This window comes from Astatotilapia calliptera, chromosome 7, assembly GCF_964374335.1.
Source record: "Astatotilapia calliptera chromosome 7, fAstCal68.1, whole genome shotgun sequence".
Classification (NCBI taxonomy): Eukaryota; Metazoa; Chordata; class Actinopteri; order Cichliformes; family Cichlidae; genus Astatotilapia; species Astatotilapia calliptera.
The window spans coordinates 8,117,963-8,139,398 of NC_137428.1; the positions used below are offsets into that span (position 1 = coordinate 8,117,963).

Genomic DNA, 21,436 nt, shown 5'->3' on the forward strand with positions numbered 1-21,436 from the left:
TTATTTATCAGTTGTTTCTTTTATGCATAATTCCATATATCTTGCTTCATATATTTGATGTCTTTAGTTTGTATCTACAATGTAGAAAGTAGTAAAAAAAAAAATAAAGTAAGAAAAACCGTTAAATGAGAAAGTGTGTCCAAACCTTTGGATGTTATATTTAACTATCTATGAACTGAACCAAATTAGTTCCTCCCTTTACCGTAATGCCCAGTTACACTACAAAACAACTTTAGTCTGATCGGGTTTTTCTGTTGTTTTTTTTAGTGGATGCGGCTTTAACCACAGTGTGCAGTCAGGTGATCAGACGCTGACTTAACAGCTTTGTCGTAAATTTGCTGTCGTGGCCTTTGGTCTCGTGGCGTGGTCTGACTGACAGGAAGCAGTAAACACGTTTTGACTTCTGTAAACATGGAAGTGCATAAAGACGCTTTTGACTTGCCTTCTACAGTGTATCCTGTATGACAGGATTCCTGAGAGCTGCAGTCACGAGTTTTTCCTGACATTCAGCCACGTCCTCTGGAGCAGCGTGTTTCTGCTGCCTGATCGGAGGAGAAAGTTGGACATGTATTGATCTAAAATTGCTTCGGACTCAAACGCAAAATGCCTTGTTTTGAGCAAGTAAAGCAGGGTTTGGAGAGCGCAGGGCAGGCGCACGTCCTGCAGTTTTGGCCGGAGCTGTGTGAGGAGGAGCGGGATGTTTTCCTCGAGGAGCTGGCTCAGCTGGACCTGAAAGGGCTGAAGGATCACTGTGAAGGGGCCGCGAAGGCTGCAGCCTCCCCGCCTGACAGTTTGGATCAGCACATAGAGCCGATCCCCCCTGAGTTCATCGGCAGCGTGAAGAAAAGTGGGAGAGACTCTCTAGAAGAGTGGGAAAGACGAGGTAAAATACACATTTGGTGCACGAGTAACGGGTTCAGACACGGAGGGGGGCAAACGTGCAGATAGTCGTTACATAAGTACAGATACTGAGTGGTAAATACTCTAGTAATCATCATCATATATGAACGTGTGCAAATATGTACACAGAACAGTTCAAAATGGCGAACACTTTAAAGTTAATTGTAGTGTTTTCATATTAAATTGGTTGAAAAATAATTGTTTTAAATTACTTTGGAAACACTTTAGCCACCAGCTACCTGGCGTTAGGAGTGATAACCAGCCTTAGCAGAGGAGAGGGGGCATGGTAAAGTTATATCATTTTCTTATGATGGAAAGGTTAATGGATTATACTTTTTTTGCATTTTGTGATTGGACCACCAACTATAGATGGAAACCTGAGCATGCGCACAGAAGGCTTATCCGATTATCTGGACTAGATTAGGAGTTAAAATTGGATTTCACAAGGTGTGAGAATGCTAAAATCAGCTGTGGTGAAAAGAATGACAAGTTGTAACAATTTCTCTTGTGAGTTCCAGCAGATTTTCCGAGTAGGCTATAGGCAATGATCAGTTTAGACTTGCTGCTGCTGCTCTGAGGTTAACTGTCTTTCCACAACTCAGTTAATCCAAATATAAGCACATATTACATGAGAGGACATGGCGGATTTCCAACTCGTCTACATTATAATCCTGAAATTCAGTGAGTTAATCTGATGAGCAACATCATCTTAAATTCAAATTGATGTCTGCATCTATAATAAAGCTAATGAGCCATCAAATGAAGATATAGGAAAGAGTTTTAGTAGCTAGGCTAAGAAGAGAGGTGACAATCGGAGAACAGAACAAATGTGATGTTTGCTTTGAGGGTGCTGATGGACAAGTACACAGAAGGTTGGAAGGAGCTTCGCTGTGTCTTTGTGGATCAAGAGAAAGCATAGGACAGGGTGCCAAGAGAGGAACTGTGATACTGCATGAGGAAGTCGAGAGTGGCAGACACGTGAGAGTGGTGCAGGGCATCCAATGAAGACAGTGAGACAGTGGTGAGCTGTGCATGAGCAGTGACAGATCAGTTCAAATGAAACTACAGACTTTGGTTGCACAAGAGAGGTAAAGAAAAAAGTGCAGGCAGTGTGGAGACGAGTGTCAGGGGCGATTTGTGACAGAAAGAGAGCAGCAAGAGTGAAAGGGAGGTTTTACAGAATAGGGAGCTACTGTGAGTTTTGTTTTTTTCAGGCTTAGATTTAAATCATTTTGTTGACTATATTTTGATGAGATGGTGAAATGGTAAGGGCTAACAATAGCAACCTTGGTTAGGAAGCACAAACTCCTTCAGTGGCGCTAACACATCACAGGACATATTATTTGTTAATTCCTTAATCTTCCAGTATTTGAGCACAAACACAGTTAAGTCCTTTTCACTGTGGCCAAGTAGATGGCAGTCTGCTACAGCTGCCTGTAGATGCAGACAGATGCACACATAACTTTAGGCCTTAAAAGAGAGGTTGCGTATTTAGAGAGATTTTTAAATCCTCTCTTAAATGGACTCTATAGAGAAATGTTTAATATACATATAATATAAAAACATATAATTTACATATAAATTTATTCTGATTTTTACTTTAAAAAAAATAATCCAAATCAAGTCAGAGCCATTTGCCCTGGCAGTACTTTAAAAGCTACGACATGAAATGATCTGACACTGGGCTGTCATTGCTTCACTGCTGTCCTCTGTGATTGTCATGAGTAAGCACTGCTGGGTTATGACAGCAAGTAAAACTGAGTAATTTCTAAGCTCCACAAAATTTATCTCTGAAGAACGCTTCTATAAAATTATGAATAGAGTAATAAGTTCGTTATAGTTATATAATTATAAATTAAAATACGTTATTATAGAAAGTATCAGTTATAGAAGTAAACAATTCCCTTGTGTGTGCTGCTCATTTTAGCTTTTTCTTTTTCTTCCCAATAACAGGGCTGCTGGAAATCTCGGAGAACTGTGTTGGAGTCCTGCTCTTGGCTGGTGGTCAGGGGACCCGTCTTGGTGTTCAGTACCCTAAAGGAATGTACAATGTTGGGCTGCCGAGTGGCAAAACTTTGTATCAGATCCAGGCAGAACGCATTCGCAAAATCCATGAGCTTGCAGACAGCAAACATGGCTCTAAATGCACTGTTCCATGGTAGGTTCCTCTTGCTCTGCTAATCTGATAAAGTGTAAGAGTATATACTCAAAGTCAAAGTAAAAATCCTGATGCATTTTCTCTTTCTATAAGTTTTTGTAATGTTAACTTTTTCAATAAAGTCAACATTAACCTCCTAGGACCTGGCGTCCACATATGTGGACATCACATTTTGGGTTATTTAGACCAAAATACTAAATCTTGCTCTACAAGGGCCTGATATCCACTTACTGCTACTGTTCTATCGAAAGTTTAAACGAATATCCTCATATGTGGCTGAAATTTTCTTAGAAACAAAAATCAGGTAAAAAAAAAAAAAAAAATCAGGTAATTCTTTAAGTTAACATTGGTTTGAAAACGTGGCTGTGGTTCATGTGGTTGAGAATGTCATATACTAATCAAAAGGTCTGCTTGCCAAAGTGTCCTTGGCCAAGACACTGATTCTCAGGTTGTCCCTGCATCTATCGGAGTGTGAGAATGTTAGAAAGCATTTAGGCATTAATAAAAGCACCATATCAGAGTGTGCGTGATTGTAGTAGAAAGTATTTTCAGTGCTCAACTAAGTAGAATGGCTCTATACCACTCGGCATCACTTCCTTTTAGCTTTTACATGGATAATAGTTTTAATTTTTCAAAACATTTTTCTAAATAGATTTTGCTAATGCTGCATTCAGTTTAACCCCCGAAACAGGAGTTCCACAATAGTCCTCCACTGCTGCAGACTGTGTGTAACGGTGTATAATCTCTACCCTCTGTGCTCTTCAGGTACATAATGACCAGTGAATTCACTCTGGCTCCAACTGAGACTTTTTTTAAGGAGAACAACTATTTTGGACTGGAACCAACAAACATCGTTATGTTTGAGCAAAGAATGATTCCAGCTGTGACATTTGATGGAAAAGTCATCTTGAAGGATAAAGGGAAGATAGCCATGGCACCAGGTGGGTGCATATGAAGTTACACAGAAGAGTCAGAAACAAATATGAGTGGAGTTATCTAAACTTTGGTTTCAGATGGTAATGGAGGTCTGTACCAGGCACTGGTGGACAATAAGGTGCTGGAGGACATGAAGAAAAGGGGAGTAAAGTACCTGCATGTGTACTGCGTGGACAACATTCTGGTCAAGATGGCCGATCCTGTGTTTATTGGCTTCTGTGTGAGCAAGGGCGCTGACTGTGGGGCCAAGGTGGAGTAATACAGCATCACACAGTATACATGAAAGAATACATTAAGATGTCTTTTACATTGTAATTGAATATAATCAATTGAAGGATTATATTTTGTGGAAAGTGAATTTCATTTTTGTTTCTTATGAATATTTTCTTTGGACTCTCACGTTAAACAAAGTTACTTGAATAGCAGTCCAATCCTTCAGCTACAATAAATCGTGCAGAACTGTGTCCAGTACGAGTATCTGTGTAGTCATTAGAGCAGACTGCATATAGCCAAGTGATTGGCTGTACATGAGTATGCTAATGGTTTCTCCTAATTCTTCCTTGTTCGTCCACCTCTGTCTTGCTTTAGGTGGTGGAGAAGGCGTACCCTACAGAGCCGGTCGGCGTGGTTTGCAGAGTACGAGGGGTATCCCAGGTGGTCGAGTACAGTGAGGTCCAGCCACAGACGGCTGAACTGCGAGGACCTGGAGGAGAGTTGGTTTACAGTGCTGGAAACATCTGCAATCACTTCTTTACCAGGAGCTTCCTGCAGGATGTGGCAGAGTAAGGGGCAGCACAACGTTATAAACAATTGAATGGCAGCTTTTAGTAGTACACAAATGACCAAATAAAATTAAGAAAGAACAAATTTGAGCTCTTTTTATTCTGCAAGTTAGATCTGGCTGTTTCAGTGTATGCTAGATGTTTGTTAAAGAGTCCACAAATAGACCAAAACAATATATTAGTGCATAAATGTGTACTGTCCCAGCCTGTTGGGGTATCTTAGCTTCAATTAGTTTTTAGTGAGCACACATAAACCTCTAGAAGGTAGTAGTTGCTATAGTTCAGTGATTCTCACTTCATAATCATTGTTGGGGAGTTCAGAGGGCCCGGTGGCGCCAGTGTCTGTCAGTGCGCCACAGGGTGGCTGTGGCTACAATGTAGCTTGCCATCACCAGTGTATGAATGTGTGTGTGAATGGGTGCATGACTGGATGTGTAAAGCGCTTTGGGGTCCTTAGGGACTAGTAAAGCGCTATACAAATACAGGCCATTTACCATTTCTTTCTAGGGATCTGCAGCAACGCTGAGGTGTGTGGTGCAGTTCTATGCAAAAGTCTTAAAACACTACTTGAGTTTCTTTATATTTTGCTTCAAAGGAGCTCGCCTTTGTTGTAATATTTTAAATTGGTCATGAGCAGTAGTTCTCCACGCTTTCTAAGTTTTTCAGTGGACGTTGGCTGCTTTGTCACTAACTTTCAGTCCAGTCCTTGAACCTGATCTCTCTTTTTTGTTTTTTTTTCTCTTTGTTTGTTAAGACCGGCGTTAGCACTGGTCAATGATTCATTCGAGCATAAAAGGCTATTTAACTGAAGGGATGAGTCAGTGCTTTGTTTACTGATAACTGACAACTTGGCACAGAAGAAGTCTTAACATGTTTTTCACTGCCAAATTAACCAGATTTTAATTATACAGCTATTGAACTTCATTGCTCCTTGAGTATAAAACCTTCCATTTTTATGGTATTCCATTTTGTTTGGTGCTGCTAACATATTTCATCTTTTAGGAAATATAAAGACCAGCTGAAGCAACATGTTGCCTTAAAGAAAGTGCCCTTTGTTGACGCACAAGGCGTTCAAGTCAAACCATCCAAATCCAATGGCATAAAGATGGAGAAGTTTGTTTTTGACGTCTTCGAATTCTCAAGGTATTAATTGCTCTACATTATCTTTCAGTTTGTATGTGTTTACACATGTTGTTTTTACTGTATAGGTGATTTGCAATTAATTAGAAATTTACTCCCTTGTATTTGGAAGGAACTTCGTTGCGTTTGAGGTTGTCAGGGAGGATGAGTTTTCCCCCCTGAAAAATGCAGATGGCTCAGCCACAGACAACCCGACCACAGCCAGGAACTCTCTGCTGGCTCAACACTGCCGTTGGGTCACATCTGCTGGAGCCACACTGTTGGATAAATATGGGAATCCCCTTCCTCTTCCCAGGTCAGAGATGCTCCTATGTACTCCACACCCTGAGGAGCTGATTTGTTGTTACTACTATTGTAATAATAATATATACTTTGTGGCATGTAGCTCTTTTTAAAATGTATGTTAGTGTTGTTTTCAGGCTGATAGAAAAAAAATTGAAACCTATTATTTAAATCTCAAGTTGTGCATTATTCATCCTGCAGCGTGTCAGCTGATGACAGTCCTCCGGCTCAATGTGAGATTTCACCGCTTGTCTCGTACTTTGGAGAGGTGAGAACAGTGTGTTAAATTGTGGAACCCTGCAGAGCACTTGGAGACAGCGATTCTTTCTTGTATTATAGATACACTGCGGACAAAAAGTACTCACTAAATAATTTTTTAGTTTTGCTCATGACTTAACTCCTGCCTCATCTCCTCTGTCAGGGTCTGGAGCAGCTGCTGAAAGGGAGGACAATTCATACTCCCTTTGTTCTGGATGAAAAGCAGGCCAAAAAGTTGCAAGCTCAATAGCTTTTTTTGTCATTTAGAGAGTTTTTTGACATTCCAAAACAGTGGATTGCAGCTTAGAGGTGTGTGCCAGGACTGCGGCAAAGTTTTGTTTTTTAATTTTGAATTGTATGTAATTATGATCATATCCAAATGTCACTTTGATAACCTACAATGTGATGTTGTTTCCTGGGGGGAGAATTTCTAAAAGAAAAAAGAAATTGATCCACAAAAAATAAAAGAATATCAAAAATAAACCACTTTCATCTATTTTGTCTTTTGATAATCCAGAATACATGTGTGTGAATGATGGGGAGACGTGTGGATGAGTGAATGCCTGTTGAGTTACTTACTACCTTGGCTTAACCCCACCACCCCCACCCCCCCATAGAGACCCATGAGGGAGGGTGTTTTACTGACTGATACAGTCACTTAGATAATAAAGTATTTTAACTTGAATGTATAAGAAACACAACATATTAATGAAACAGTCTACTTACTGAGCACATCTGGCTGTTAGGTCACGAAGTCACCCCTTCTTCTGCAAATGCTGAGAGAGAGGCAAAAACAGACTTTAATAGATACCACTACTTACAGATTAAAATTAATAATACATAACCCTCCCACAGTTACATTAAGATGACTCCCCCCCCCCCCCCCCCCAACTTTTCACATATATATGTGAACATATGTAGATGAGGTATCATCACCTCATAACTGTAGCTACTTGGGAGCCATCTTGGTAAGGTCTTTTATGATTAGAAACATTTATGGAAGCAAAATAGCCCTAATTGTCACATCTGACCAGTGTATGTTTCCTGCCCTGACTTCTAACCTGTATGTTTAAGAAATGATGTAAAAATCACAGTTTAATAAGTGTCATGAAATCAATATCCTTAGTATCCTTATTTTCCTATTATATTGTTTTATGTACTTTAATAATGAAGGCTTGTAGAGCAAGGCCACTTTTGACTCACAAACTAAGTGCTCAGCCAGACTGAAAAACAGGGAGTTTTAGTGCACAGGCATATTAATAGATAAGACTCAGAAAAGAGAAACTTTGCCATATAAGCAATGTTTGAAATTGTGTGTGACGTGTGTGACGTCTGAAGTACAGAAATAACACCATATAAGACACATGTTGAGCTAAAAATGTTAGAGCTCTTGCAACTGGCGTTTGAGCTGTGCAGGGGTCTCTCTCTTCCGGAAGATGATTGAATAAAAAAATGTTTTTTAACAATAGTGTTTTCTCTGTTATATCATGGGGACAAAAGAATCAGGGTTAATATTGATTAGGTACATTTATGGAAGAAAAATAGCCCTAATTGTCACATCTGACCAGTGTACGTTTTCTGCCCTGACTTCTAACCCGTATGTTTAAGAAATGATGTAAAAAAACCCACCGTTTAATAAGTCAGAACGCCAGAGAGTGGTTCCTTGAACCGCCCCTTCTGAGTGGCGGAAAGAACGCTTTTTTCCCGGTCTATGAACGCCGCTTTTCCCAACACTCTGCAGCCAGACCCTTCTCCAACACTCGCAAAAACAGCGCTCATTGCGCAGCTGCGTATGACGTAAAAAGCGGCGTTGGAAGACCGGGAAAAACGGCGTTTTTTCCTCCACTCAGAAGGGGCGTTCAAGGCGCCAGTCTCTGGCGTAAAATACTGTGTTCTGTTCCGGTCAACGCCGTTTTTTTTACGGCGTTCTGACTTATCAAACGGCGATTTTTACGTCATTTCTTAAACAAACGGGTTAGAAAATTAGAGAATTTTGGCCTAGATTGTTTGCCATACTAATCGCTGCTACTGTGAGTCGTTGGAAGGATAAAAACAAATCCACTGGAAGGAAGCGAGCGGGATGTTTACTTCCCAGCTGCCGAAACTCGACATATGTAATATGTCCTGGGTAGAAGAAATATTCAACGATTTGATTCGGTCGCAACACATCGTTTAATACTCTGACGACATTACGGCTTGTATGACGCTTGCCCAGGGAAGAGAGTGGTGTTGTCGTTTATCAGCTCCATTTGCATGTTGGATGGCTGATCTATTATGCTAAGAACATGTTCAAAAATGTTTTCGGCTCAGGGTTTCTGGTGAGAACATCACATGTGATTCTGACATGGGTCATAACGTTAATCCTCTTCCTACATGATACAGGTGAATCTATCACTTTACATTCATAGGCTTTGCCTCTATAATCGCTCGCACACCCCTGGGAGCTGTGGTGGTGTTAAGTGTGTGAGTGATGTGTTCACAGAGCTGAGGAAGCAGGAGGAGACGGGCCAGCTTGTCCAGCCCGTGCTCTTCGTCCTGCTGGTGCTGCTGTCTGTGCTGCTGTACTTCGCGGTCTCTCTGATGGACCCGGGTTTCATCCTGTCTGATGACACGGACTTGCAGGTGAGCACGAGCCTACTGTACATTACTGTTATCACTCCCACTTTTTACCTTTGTGTTGTGATGGTTTGAAGCAGCTTGAATGTTTACGTTGCTGGTTAAAAAACCTGATTTAAAAAATATATCTTAAAAGATAATCGTGTGCTTGCAGTGCCAAAACAATAATGATAACAATAATTTATTTAAGGCAAACTAACACTCTGCCTTTAATTCAGTTCAGTTTTATTTATATAAGATCACAGCAATAGTCGCCTAAAGTTGCTTAATATTGTAACTTAAATGAGCTGTAGGCCACTGCTGGCACTGTCATCTCTTTAGTGGCCACTTTAGTGTAAGTAGTGCAAAAACAAACCAATCAAGCAAGTATTTCAAAAAATGTAGTGTTTTGTTTGTTTGTTTTAAATTTCAAATATTCTATAACAAGACAAAACTGCCAGTGTTAACACATTTCCCCCCCCTCATGCTTAACTAACCGAAGCCTTTCATTAAACTACCAGAGAAGGAAATTGCTACTCTCTTTCTGGCCAGACACATGGCATCACTTCTGTTATAATTTTGTTCGTATTTAACAAAATAAAAAAGCAGACAAGTGTACACGTTAGTTTTTGACTGCTGGTGAAAATTGTTTTTTTCACAAATAACTCTCACTGAACTAACACAGCCAGTCCCTCAACATGTTTGTACTCTCTCCTCATGATGCCTTCATATTAAATCGTTTTTTGCTTTTTAAAGAACTTATTTTAACATTGCACTCAACAACAAACAAATCCTCCCAACAAAAAGGTAACTTCAATATACGGGCTGCAAGTAGGGGTGACGTGAGCCACAAGTGGCCATGGGCTGCGAGTTTGAAACCACTGCCCTACTCTAATAGCGAGAAAGAAAAGTATGTGAGGGTGGTGCAGCACATGTATGAGGACAGTGGTGAAGGATCTTCTCTAAAGCCTTTCTTGTTTCCAGTTGAAATTAGGGGTGGCTTTAAAAAATCTATTTTCCGATTCAAATCGATGTTAGCTAGAATAACACAATATCGATTCATTAAATCCTGAATCGATTTTTAAATATAAATTTATTTTGCCAGAAACACCAGAATCTCAGGTTAAGGCTCACAAAACAATTTCAACGACCACCAAACAGCTAAAACAGCAAATGAGAGCAGGTAAACAGAATCCGCACAAAGATGTAAACACAAAGAGCAGATCGTTCACCCGATGGCATGTACACAGACACGCTGTCTGGGCTGAATTCTGATTCTGCAGGTTTTGTCATTATCCGATCAAAATTCACTGAACCAGCAGCAAAAGAAGATCAAAACTACAGTTCACATTTAATAAACATCATATTTAATTCCCTCCTACTTTTGCTCTTTTGCTTCCACCACAATAAAATCACACTTCCTGCACAGCTCTCGCTCGCTCTCTTTCTCTGTGTAATTCAAGAACAGTTTCTCTCAAACTCAAATCTCAGTTTTCTGCATTATTCGCTTGCTTATTACGCACCAGTCTACCGTTGTGTGCATTGCTGTCGCCCGCTGTTTTGGGTTTTTTTTGGTTTGTTTGTTGTTTTTCAAAAATGCCTAATTTCTGCTGTTCAACGACAAAGAAATGTAAACTTTTTAAAATTATGCCAAACTGCAAAAGGCTTAGCTGTGTCTCTAATAAAACCTCTGTAACTTTGCTCTGTTTCGCTTCAGCAGCATCAGGTAATGTTCATATGTTAATTCATGGTTTTCTTCTGTTTTTGATCTACTGCAGAGAATTTTTAAGGTGGTGCTATAAAAATTCAGGCCAGGAAAATCTCCTTCATGTTTTTCTGTGTTTTATCCACAGTTACTTTGACACAAAGGCATGTGCTGTGATGCTTACACCTCTGATGAAGTCAGTTTTTATACCTAGATATAAAATATGGATATGTACTGATAAATGATCAGAATTAGCGCCTTGAGGCGACTTTTGTTGTGATTTGGCGCTATATAAATAAAATTGAATTGAATTGAATTGAATTGAATTATACTATACCTGACTAAGTCAAAATTGAATTTAATCAAATTGAATCAGGGATAGAATTGAATTGGGACCTCGTGAATCGGAATCAAATCAATTATAGAAATCAGTGATGATATCCAGCCCTTGTTGTAATGGACAGGCTAACAGATGAGGTCAGGCAGGAGTCTCTGTGGACTATGATGTTTGCAGTTGACATTGTGATCTATAGCGAGAGTAGGGAGAGGTAGAGGTATGCTATGGAGAAGAGGAATGAAAGTAGCAAGAACAGAATATGTGTGTGTGAATGAGATAGGTGGAAAGGGTGAACATGCAAGGACCAGAGATAGTGAGTTACTGTCGATGTGCCAGCACAGAGAGTGGTACTCTGCTCTTAGATGAAGTAAAAGGATTTCATGCAAGTCAGAAGTTACTAGCAAAGATGCAATTAAAGGTTCAGCTGTTGTATAACTTGGTTGGGGTCCAGACCATCTAAAGCAACAGACACTGCCCAAGAGAGGTGAAAGAGAGTGCAGGCAGAATGGAGTGGGTGGAGATAAAAGTCAGGAGTGTGAAAGGGATGATTTACAAGATGGTAGTAAGACATGTTATGATGTATGGCTTGGAGACAGTGGCTTTGACTAACAGACAGGGGGCTGAGGTGAACATGTTAAGATTTTCACTTGGAGTGACCAGGAAGGATAAGATTAAAAGTGAGGACACCTCAGTCCATCTGATGTCCCTACCATATAGAAAAAGTGGGAAACAGTGACAGTGTCCACTTTAACATAATTTGTTAGCTGGACAGTTACTCCTTTCTGACCAATTTGTCTTCTTTGTTGTATTAGTTCATGCTGGGAGTGACTGAGGAGCAGCAGGACATGATTCCTCCTGCCACCAAATCCCTGAGACAGCGCCGTTGTGGCCACTGTCTGCTTCAGGTATGCTGCTCAGCTCGTCGGCAGAGGTGGTATACACATGTCACTTAAATAGAAGTAGAGACACTTCCAATAAAAAATACCCTGGTAAAAGTTAAAGTACTTATTCAACTTTTTTACTCCAGTAAAAGTAAAAAAAGTACAGGCTTTGAAAAGTATAAAAGTAAAAAGTAACTCCTTGTTACTTCAGTTCTAATTAATAATGAATGTAAACAGTTTGCACATCCATAATGTAGAACACAAGCAGAGAAAAACAAAGGGAATTAAAAGAAACTAGCTCTGTTGCCTTCATTGTAGATATGTGGAGATCAGATGGAGCTTTCCTGCTGCTCTTTCTGGCCAAATCAGCAGGATATGAGCATCTTACATGAGGTACTACGGCTGATTTTCAACCCAAAGCAGTACAAAGCTAATTTAAAGGTGGAATTCATTGAGTGAATCTAATAAACATCATCACCTAATTTGCTGCCTGCTGCCCTTGGTGTAACCTGACACTGACCACCGCTCCATCATAGGGCATGGCTGTAAACGTCACTGTGTTGTGAGATAAGCAGTGTAGTCTGCACTCAGCTGCCTACAACTGTCATGGAACATGTGAATAACAAAAAGGCAGTATGCCAGTTTATTATCGTCAGGTCTCTACAATCTTGAGCGCCTGGAGTTGATTGTTCTTGTAATTTAGTGCTATACAATTAAATGGAATAGAACTGTGTTGAATTTTGCACAATGTTTCATAATAGCAAAGCTCTCTACTTGCTGATCAGTCTACGTCCCTACCGTCACCTATCACGAGGTCACGAGCTCTGGGCAGTGACCGAAAGAACAAGATCACGGATACAAACAGCGGAAATAAGCTTCTTTCCAGAATAATAATAATAATAATAACTTTATTTATAAAGCGCTTTCAAACAAAGTGCTGTACAACTATTTAAAACTAAAAAGATTAAAAAATAAATAAAAGCGATACATAGCAATACAGGTAAAGGACACAATACAAGTTAAAAAAAGAGATAGGTTTAGGACTTCAGCCATCTGGGAGGGGCTCAGAGTAGAGCCGCTGCTCCTCCACAACGAAAGGAGCCAGTTGACGTGGTTCGGGCATGTCCCACCGGGAGGAGACCCCAGGGCAGACCCATGACTCGCTGGAGAGATTATATCTCTCAACTGGCCTGGGAACGCCTTGGTGTTCCCCCAGACAAGCTGGAGGAGGTGGTCGGGGCCAGGCATGGTCTGGGCTTCTCTGCTTAGGCTGCTGCCCCTGCGACCCGGCCCCAGGTAAGTGGAAAAAGAAGATGGATGGAAAACAGATCACACCAAACAACAGATCATCTATTGATCTGATATCTTTTTTAAAAACAGCTCTAAATTAAATAAGGAGATTACACGTCAGCTATCTAATGCCACTGAGCAATCTTTATCCTAGAAGATAAAATCTCCTGTTGTCTCTCCATCTCTGAGTGAAGTTATCTCACTTTCTTTTCTGTCCTTTGCAAGCACAGCAGGCGTGCTGTGTGACAAATGGCACACAAACCGTTTGTGTGTCTGCTCTTATGAGTATATTTGAAAAATTGCACTGGAAATTCCTTGAGGTGACTCTTGTTGTGAATTGGAGCTGTACAAATAACATTGAATTTAAATTATCCACGACTTTAAAAAGTTTTATGCTTCTCTTCCGTAGCACTAGATGCAGAACCACCAGTGTTGTGGAAAAAAAGCTTATTATGACCAGCTTCCAGATATCTGGACCAAAACACACTGTTCTGGATTGTTCCGGCCCACTTTAAGCCTTGAAAACAGTGCTGTAAATGATGCACCGACTAAATGTTTTTGCCCTGTTTATTTGTTCATGTGCAATAAGCACAAGCAATTATTGTTCCCTCCATTTAGGTTCAACTTTGTTTGATATTTCAAGACGCACAGTAACCTGAAATAATAACAGTTGAGATTTGTACGTGTACAACCACAACCCAAGTGACTAGGTCTCTGAAGGAAAAGGCAGTGAATGTGTGAGATATCTTTGTCACTACATTTGTACTGCACTGATTCACTTTTCTGTGAGGGAGCTAATCTCAGTTGTGGAGAGGTGAGGGTGGTACATCTGGCCAGAACAAAATCAGAGAGCCAAAGCCACCAGAGCCGTTTGGAGGCTAAGCAGGTCACCTACTAATCAAAAGGTTGGTTGTTCGATCCCCATCTGCTTGAGTCTGCGGCCTAAAACTCCTTGGGCAAGATATTAATCCCAAGTTGCTCTCCCATCTTCATCCATTGGAGTATAAATGAGTGTGAATGTTAGATAGAAAGCACTTGTATAGAGGCAAGTTGTATAAAGCGCTTTGAATGCTCAGAGTAGAAAAGTGCTATATATAAGAACCAGTAAAATGGTACCAGTCCATTTACCAAATGGTAAATTGGATACTTGTCACGCTTAAATGTTTTAGACATAACCTGAGTAAACACAAAATGCAACTTTTAAATGATAATTGAATATATTAAGGGGGAAAAAATCTACCTGGCACTGTGTGGAAAAAGTGATTATACCTGTCGAGAAAGGTGGGATTCAGCGAGACATTCAAGTAAATGATGTATGTGCACAAGTCAGATAGATGGAGAGAGGATGATAGTTGTCGCTGGTCATCTGGTGATCAGGCGTTAACAACGTGACTGGATGTCACAAAGGGTCGGGCCAGATGTCATCTCAGAAGATGTGACGTCCAGAAAGAGAGGGAGGAGAAAGCTTGACCAGGTATAAAAGTTAGGTGAAAAAGAGATACACGGATCTTCCCTTTGTCCTCTGCAAGATGAGCAGTTCAGAAGATCGAATATAAGATGTTAAAGATTCCAGCAGAGACTCTAGAGGAATCAATATACCTGGATACCAGAGGCAGCTAATGCTGTTACTGCCCCTAACCCTCACCCATCAGGCTCCATCTAAGCTCATTTATCAGAGGTTAGGACTTTTTAAACAGAGAGCCAATCCAGATCTCCTGTATTAGATTGTTGGTTCACCAGGTCCACACCCCCTAAACCTAATAAGTGGTCGTGACACCCTTTGAAGCAAGAACTGTAATCAAACATTTTTGATAGCAAGAGTTCATTTTGTTGCATCGGAACCCTGATCTTGACTGAGGCAATTGATGTGGATGCATTGGGGTACAGTATCTTGCCCAAGATAAACTGGAGAAGCGGGGGATCGATCCATTGAATTTTTGATTAGTAGACAACTTACTCTACCACCGAATCAAATGGCCAGAAATAAAAGGACAGTTAAAATTGTGTTGCTTCTAAAACAACGAACGGATGCTGCTTGTGATGGATCCACAACTCTCCAGAGGTCATTTTCTGCTGTTTTTTCCCCCTCCTTGAAGTCTTACTTTTAAAAGGAGTCTGAAGGTCGTTCTGGATGTTGAAGCAGAAGTTTGAATAAGCATATGTCTGCTTGTGACAATAGAGGAAAAGCTGGGGTGGACAGACGTAGCATCTGTATTCCCATACAGGATGGGCAAACTGTACAATGTCACCTCTTTGTTCTCTGCATGTGTTTGTGTGTCAGTGTGTGGCTCTCAGGCTGAAATGAGACACTTGATATCTGGCAGGATCCAGCAGTGGTATAGGATATCAGGAAACACAGGGCTGTGTTACATACCCAGACGACCTTAAAAGTATCAGATAATACTTCAGATGCAGTATGCCGGGACTCCGAGTAAAATGTTTCATCACCAGATAAGAAAAGCCCCACATACTCACACAAACAGGAACTAACAAAAATTGGGCAAAATTCATGACGCACTGACACTTTCTCTAAGGAGGTACCACGGTCCATTGATAATACTGGACTACTGAGTTGAGCTCTGAGTTACAGACAGTCTGCCTGTATTCATTGTATATCAGTCACCTGATATACTTTTACACATCCAACTACACTCTGTTTCAGCTGCTTTAGCCTATCCATTTCTAAGGCACTTTACAACCCACTTCCCTGTCATCCCCATATTTCATTTTCAGTTTCATATCTGCTGACATGGTTGCCCACTCTGCTCAGTGGTCTTCCTGCTGCTCTCCCTGCCTCCGAGTGGCCTATGAACTGAACGGTGATGCTAAATTGCTCTAAATTAAATGACTAAATGGCTGAACTAACGACACTTTGTGCCCTGTGCTGTTGTAATCTTACCAAATACAGTGCATTTGGAAAGTATTCACACCGCTTTACCTGTTCCACATTTTGTCACATTATAGCCTTCTTCAAAAAATGAATTCAATTCTTTTCACTTCAAAATTCTACTTGCAATACCCCATAATGACAAAGTGAAAAAGCTTGCTTGAAAATCTTGCACATGTATTGAAAAACTAAAAAAAAAAACCACTATGCTATGAATGCACATATTCATAGCATTTATGGATCCTGTTTGCACTGATCATCTGTTAGAGCCACCTATGGTAATTCCTCTTTATATAATAATAATAATAATAATGGATTTATATAGCGCTTTTCAAGGCACCCAAAGCGCTTTACAATGCCATTATTCATTCACTCTCACATTCATACACTGGTGGAGGCAAGCTACGGTTGTAGCCACAGCTGCCCTGGGGCAGACTGACAGAAGCGAGGCTGCCATATCGCGCCATCGGCCCCTCTGGCCAACACCAGTAGGGTAAAGTGTCTTGCCCAAGGACACAACGACCAGGACAGAGAGCCCGGGGATCGAACCGGCGACCTTCCGGTTACAGATACGCTTCACAACCCCCTGAGCCACGGTCGCCCCATATATACAAGGTCTTGAGTAATCTTAAACACCTCATAGTACCATGACACCCCATTAGAACACTTTGGTCTCAGACTGCTGGTTTACTTGGGGTTTGTAGGATATTTAAAAGTAGAATAGGATGCAGAGGCTTCAGCTTTCAGGCCCCTCTTCTATGGAACCAGTTTCCAGTTTGGATTCAGGAGACAGACACCATCTGTACATTTAAGAGTAAGCTTAAAACTTTCCTTTTTGCTAAAGCATATAGTTAGGGCTGGACCAGGTGACCCTGAATCCTCCCTCAGTTATAATGCAGTAGGCCTAGGCTGCTGGGGACTTCCCATGATGCACCGAGTGGTTTATACACAACTCTGCATTTAATCATTAATTATTAGTTATTATTAATCGCTTGCTCTTTGAGGCAACTGTTGATGTGATTTGCCTCTATATAAATAAAACTGAAAGAAAGAAAAGGAATTGAATATAAATGGTACAATTATTAAAGATGAGGGTTCTATGGCACGTGAATTTAATAACACTGTATACAGTTAGTAGTGGAATTAACTCAGAATTTCAATTCTTCAGTTGTAACATAATAACTGTGGAATCATCAGATTTATTTTGCGTGCAAGAGGTTAATGAAGCAGAAATCATGGAGATGATTAATGATTTGGACACTTGTTTCATTCAAAAAAAAAAAAATTGTTCTGTGTTTCAAGCAGCAGCCAATGAGATCAAAGCACTGCCAGACGTGTCAGCACTGCGTCCGGCGTTATGACCATCACTGTCCCTGGATTGAGAACTGCGTTGGTGAGAGGAACCACCGCTGGTTTGTGTTTTACCTGGCCTTCCAGCTGCTAGTGCTTCTATGGGGCCTGCGCATTGCCTGGTGAGCAACACCACCCATCTCTACCTCCATGTTACTGTTGCTGCTGTTGCAAAGCTGTCACATCCTATTGCTCTCTCCTCTTCAGGACGGGTTTCACCTACGTACCCATCTGGCACCAGTGGCTGCGTACAAATGGAGTCCTGACGGCCGTGACCATGCTGCTAGCGCTGCTCTCGCTCATTGTACTGTTGCTGCTCGGCTCCCATCTATACCTGGTTTCTCTCAACACAACCACGTGGGAGTTCATGTCGCGCCACCGCATCTCCTACCTCAAACACTGCGGTGCAGATGAGAACCCCTTTGACCGCGGGACATTCCAAAACCTTTGGGGTTTCTTCTGCATCTGGGGCACAGTGGTGTGGGAGCATGTGTACTTCAAGGAGGGCAGCGATCAGGTTTAGGTACATTTCAGTGATGAACAGCCTCTCTGGATCTGGGATTACACACCAAATAGGAGGATAAACTGTGCTTGTGACCGGTTCCCTTTATATAGGCATTTGTGTTGTTGTGCCATAACTGTGGAGCGTTTCCCTCCTTCTCATCCTCTCAGTCGTTCTTTATTGCAATTGATTGCCTGCATTTCCTGTTTGTTTTTTTTACCTCAATGCAGTCGTAGTGAAATATGTGGGAGCTTTCAAATAGTCAGTTTTGGTTAGGAAGTTTTCTAATGAGTAAAGTGATACAGGTGCATGACAGCTATAATAAAAGCATTTCAAATTCTGGTCTAAAGACCTTATGTTAAGGTCTACAGCAAGAGAAATAAGAGCTATAATAATTGACTTAATTAAGTATAATGCACACTTCACCTTTGGAATGTTTGTTGTTTATCATGGAATTAATTTTTACTTAAGGTCAGCTAGAATACATGATGGATGGAGGAAATTTTACTTCAGTCATGGAAATCAAGGACTTAAATGAAATAAATCATTTTCCTGCTCATGTGTCTTACGGGCTATGGGGCAGGGCAAATTAGCATGATGCCCTAATGATCATGATCTAATAATAGTGCACTAATTTAATGAAATTTAAAGATGCAGCCGATTCATTTCAATAATAATCAATATGCTGCCAAGAGCAGAACAAATGAGCAGCTCAAAAACAGCAGAACCGGTGAGAAACCCAACGAGGATTGTGCGAACCAACGCAGGTCTTAGAAATAGAAAATGGAGAATGCGAGGTTCAAAGGTCTGAGACACAGCTGGAGCTCAGGATTTAGCCAGCATTTTTCAAACAGCTGTATGACCTGTAAGATGTGTAGAAGGTAAACAAAAGCATCAGATCTTGAGCCTCGCACACGTTCGTGAAAATACAGCTACTATGCCTACATGCTTATGAGCATTGCTCATTGTTGGTCTGTGCAGACTCCAGAGGAAGGACAGTTCAGCCAAGTTTCAGTATTATTGAGCAGAACACTCAGGGACAGGACTATTGCTATTTTTTTATGACCTTCATGAAACATCACAGTAAGAACACGCTAATAAGGTGGGCATTTTGCCGTCCATTGTCTCGATGCTGTAATTTCAACACAGTAGACATCGAGTTGGTTAGAATCTCAGCACACAGGCTTCTTTTCCCAACTTAAACATTTTGACCTCGATGGAGAACATCACCAGGTCGGGAACAGGAAATAGGAGTCATTTTTAGGACAATTTGAACATAGTGTGTGTTTCCAGAATGAGGCTGCTCCTCTTAATAACTGGTAACCAGCACTGCGGCCTTCCTCCTTATTGTCGGTGCTGTGCTTTTTTGGAAATCGAATTTCCCAGAGGAACCCACCCGAGGGATTAATAAAGTTCTATCTTATCTTATCTTATCTTATTGTTTACACATCAAGTTCATAATTTCCTTCAAAACAAGCAACTCTCTACATTGTCTTCAGGCATTTTACACACCTGAGTGAATCCGGTTAAGCTAGGACTTTACTCACCCAAATACCCTCAGTCCTGCCTCTTCCACAAAATCATTTAAGTAACAAGTGATGTTTGTTGACATTAACCTGACTGTTCACCCTCAATTCACATCAATCATTACATTCAAAATTTGAGTAACAATTACTTTAGTGTAGTGGGTTCCATTCTCTTGTTGTCTCGTATGATGAATGCTGTGCCTGTTTTACAGGATTCACCTTCTCCAGCAGCTTTTGTCACTAAAGTAGGTTAGTCCAAGTGAGTGTGTTTGAAATATGAACTGTATTGTTCCTGGCAATTATTCCATACATGTACACGATATTTAGACCTGTTACAGTGTCTCAAGTTGTTTAAAATTGTACATATTTTTTAAACTATTTTGGAGCAGAAAATGTCTTTAGATTTTTGTAAAACTATTTTAACAGGGACTTGAATGATACAGTGGAACACTGGTTATTAGCTAAAAGGTTTGAGTGCAATATGTTTCCATTTAAGGTTTTCCTTGTGCAATAGTAACCTTGTAAGACAGCAATAAATGTTTGTGTTTGATCCAGTGCAAAATGCTGAGTCCTTCTGCTTGGACAGTAAGATCTCTGCTTTTTTTTTTTTTTTTTTACACAAATTAACATTTACAGTCTGTGGTGTAGTTTTCAATTATATACAATATTGTCATGCAGTGTTTTTTTAAATACTGTAAATACTGGAAGTACTATAAAACTCAATAAATGTTTCATGAGGAGCTTTCTGGTTAAAGTCCAGCATTTATACATTTATTCATGTTTACCTTCACATAATTTACACTTTACATATAGGCTGGTTTTGTCTAAATGGGCACATTTGTTATTTAAAATTTCTAGACATTAACAGGTCAATATCAGCAGAAGTGAGAATTTTGGCCATTTTAAGCATTTAACAAAGAGAGAATAACAAAACAATCAATAGAAAAGTACATTCAGTGCGTTTTACCTTCAGTGAGACTTCACATATTTACAGGTTAGACAGTGTTACTCTTCAGAAACATTGCAGTGTAAATATTCTGTAAATAGCCTAACGAAAAATGACAAAAAAGTACAAAAATGATTTTGGCAAAGTGTTAAAAGTAACTCCTGCACAATGAAATCAGACCCAGCTAAGCAGATCTTGCCAGGGAAGAAATATCTGAAGGATATCTATAGTTTTTCCATCTTCTGCTCTTCTGTTGAGCCAGAAGAGCAGTGTTGAATAAGACAGAGCTTGAATCGCCGTGGTCAGCTAATGAAAGAGAAATCAAAGTCTGCAAAGATTTCCTGTTGCTCAGCAGTGAGGATGCAGGGTGTCCGCGGGAGTGTAAGGACCGGTTTGAGACGAGTGAATTCTTCATCAAAGTTACTGACATCCTGTGGAGCTCTAATGGCTGGCAGGAAGGGAGGCTTCACCTTCTTGGCCAGAAGAGCATCCCAGTCCATTTCCTGGTAAGATAAAATAGGAGTTAAATTGTCTTTTTCAAGAAAGATGCGGCCACGACAGCAGCAGAAATTGCAGGAAATTACAGTTCTATAAAGGCCTGCATCGAGTATAATGTAGAAGATAGTAGGTATAATAACCGGGCGTCATAAAGATACTCTATTTAACATATAATTCCTTTGGAAAATTTGTTGTCTACAGGCCATTTACCAGTATAAGCAAATATATTAGGCATTTATAAACCATACAGAAACATCACCAATCACTTTTTGGCAGACAATTACTTTGGGACACAACATCAGACCCTTCTGTATCTCCACTAAAGTGATGGCAATTAATGCCCAAAATATTCTGACATTTATGTTTGGTCGATGATTTCTTTGTTGTAAAAATGTTAAACCGTTGGAATGCCGGTTTATATCCCTTTAAATTGTGTGTGGGTTGCACTCGTGAAAAAAATCAA

General features: G+C 40.4%; 3 protein-coding genes across 4 annotated transcripts in view; 2 read left to right on the forward strand and 1 right to left on the reverse strand.

Moving 5' to 3' along the window:
• Positions 1–326: 326 nt before the first annotated feature.
• uap1l1 (UDP-N-acetylhexosamine pyrophosphorylase-like protein 1) lies at positions 327–6,939 on the forward strand. Its single transcript, XM_026172717.2, has 9 exons — positions 327–883; positions 2,854–3,058; positions 3,824–3,999; positions 4,072–4,244; positions 4,583–4,776; positions 5,779–5,919; positions 6,029–6,211; positions 6,400–6,466; positions 6,620–6,939. Exons 1-9 carry the CDS (start codon positions 604–606, stop codon positions 6,704–6,706), a joined length of 1,506 nt encoding a protein of 501 aa, XP_026028502.2. The 5' UTR covers positions 327–603; the 3' UTR covers positions 6,707–6,939.
• Positions 6,940–8,290: 1,351 nt separating this feature from the next.
• zdhhc12b (zDHHC palmitoyltransferase 12b) lies at positions 8,291–20,269 on the forward strand. Of its 2 annotated transcripts, none has more exons than XM_026172719.2 (5): positions 8,291–8,838; positions 8,939–9,078; positions 11,906–11,998; positions 17,454–17,623; positions 17,709–20,269. In XM_026172719.2, exons 1-5 carry the CDS (start codon positions 8,742–8,744, stop codon positions 18,022–18,024), a joined length of 816 nt encoding a protein of 271 aa, XP_026028504.1. In that variant the 5' UTR covers positions 8,291–8,741; the 3' UTR covers positions 18,025–20,269. The 2 variants fall into 2 exon arrangements, with proteins under 2 accessions (XP_026028504.1, XP_026028505.1); XM_026172720.2 differs by having other exon boundaries at positions 8,294–8,838; positions 17,457–17,623.
• A 9-nt stretch (positions 20,270–20,278) lies between these two features.
• pkn3 (protein kinase N3) overlaps positions 20,279–21,436 on the reverse strand; it is a 32,044-nt gene continuing 30,886 nt past the window's right edge. Inside the window, exon 22 of the mRNA XM_026172718.2 lies at positions 20,279–20,978. Within this exon, the coding sequence (XP_026028503.1) occupies positions 20,778–20,978 (201 nt within the window). The 3' untranslated portion in view covers positions 20,279–20,777. The remainder of the gene's footprint in view (positions 20,979–21,436) is intronic.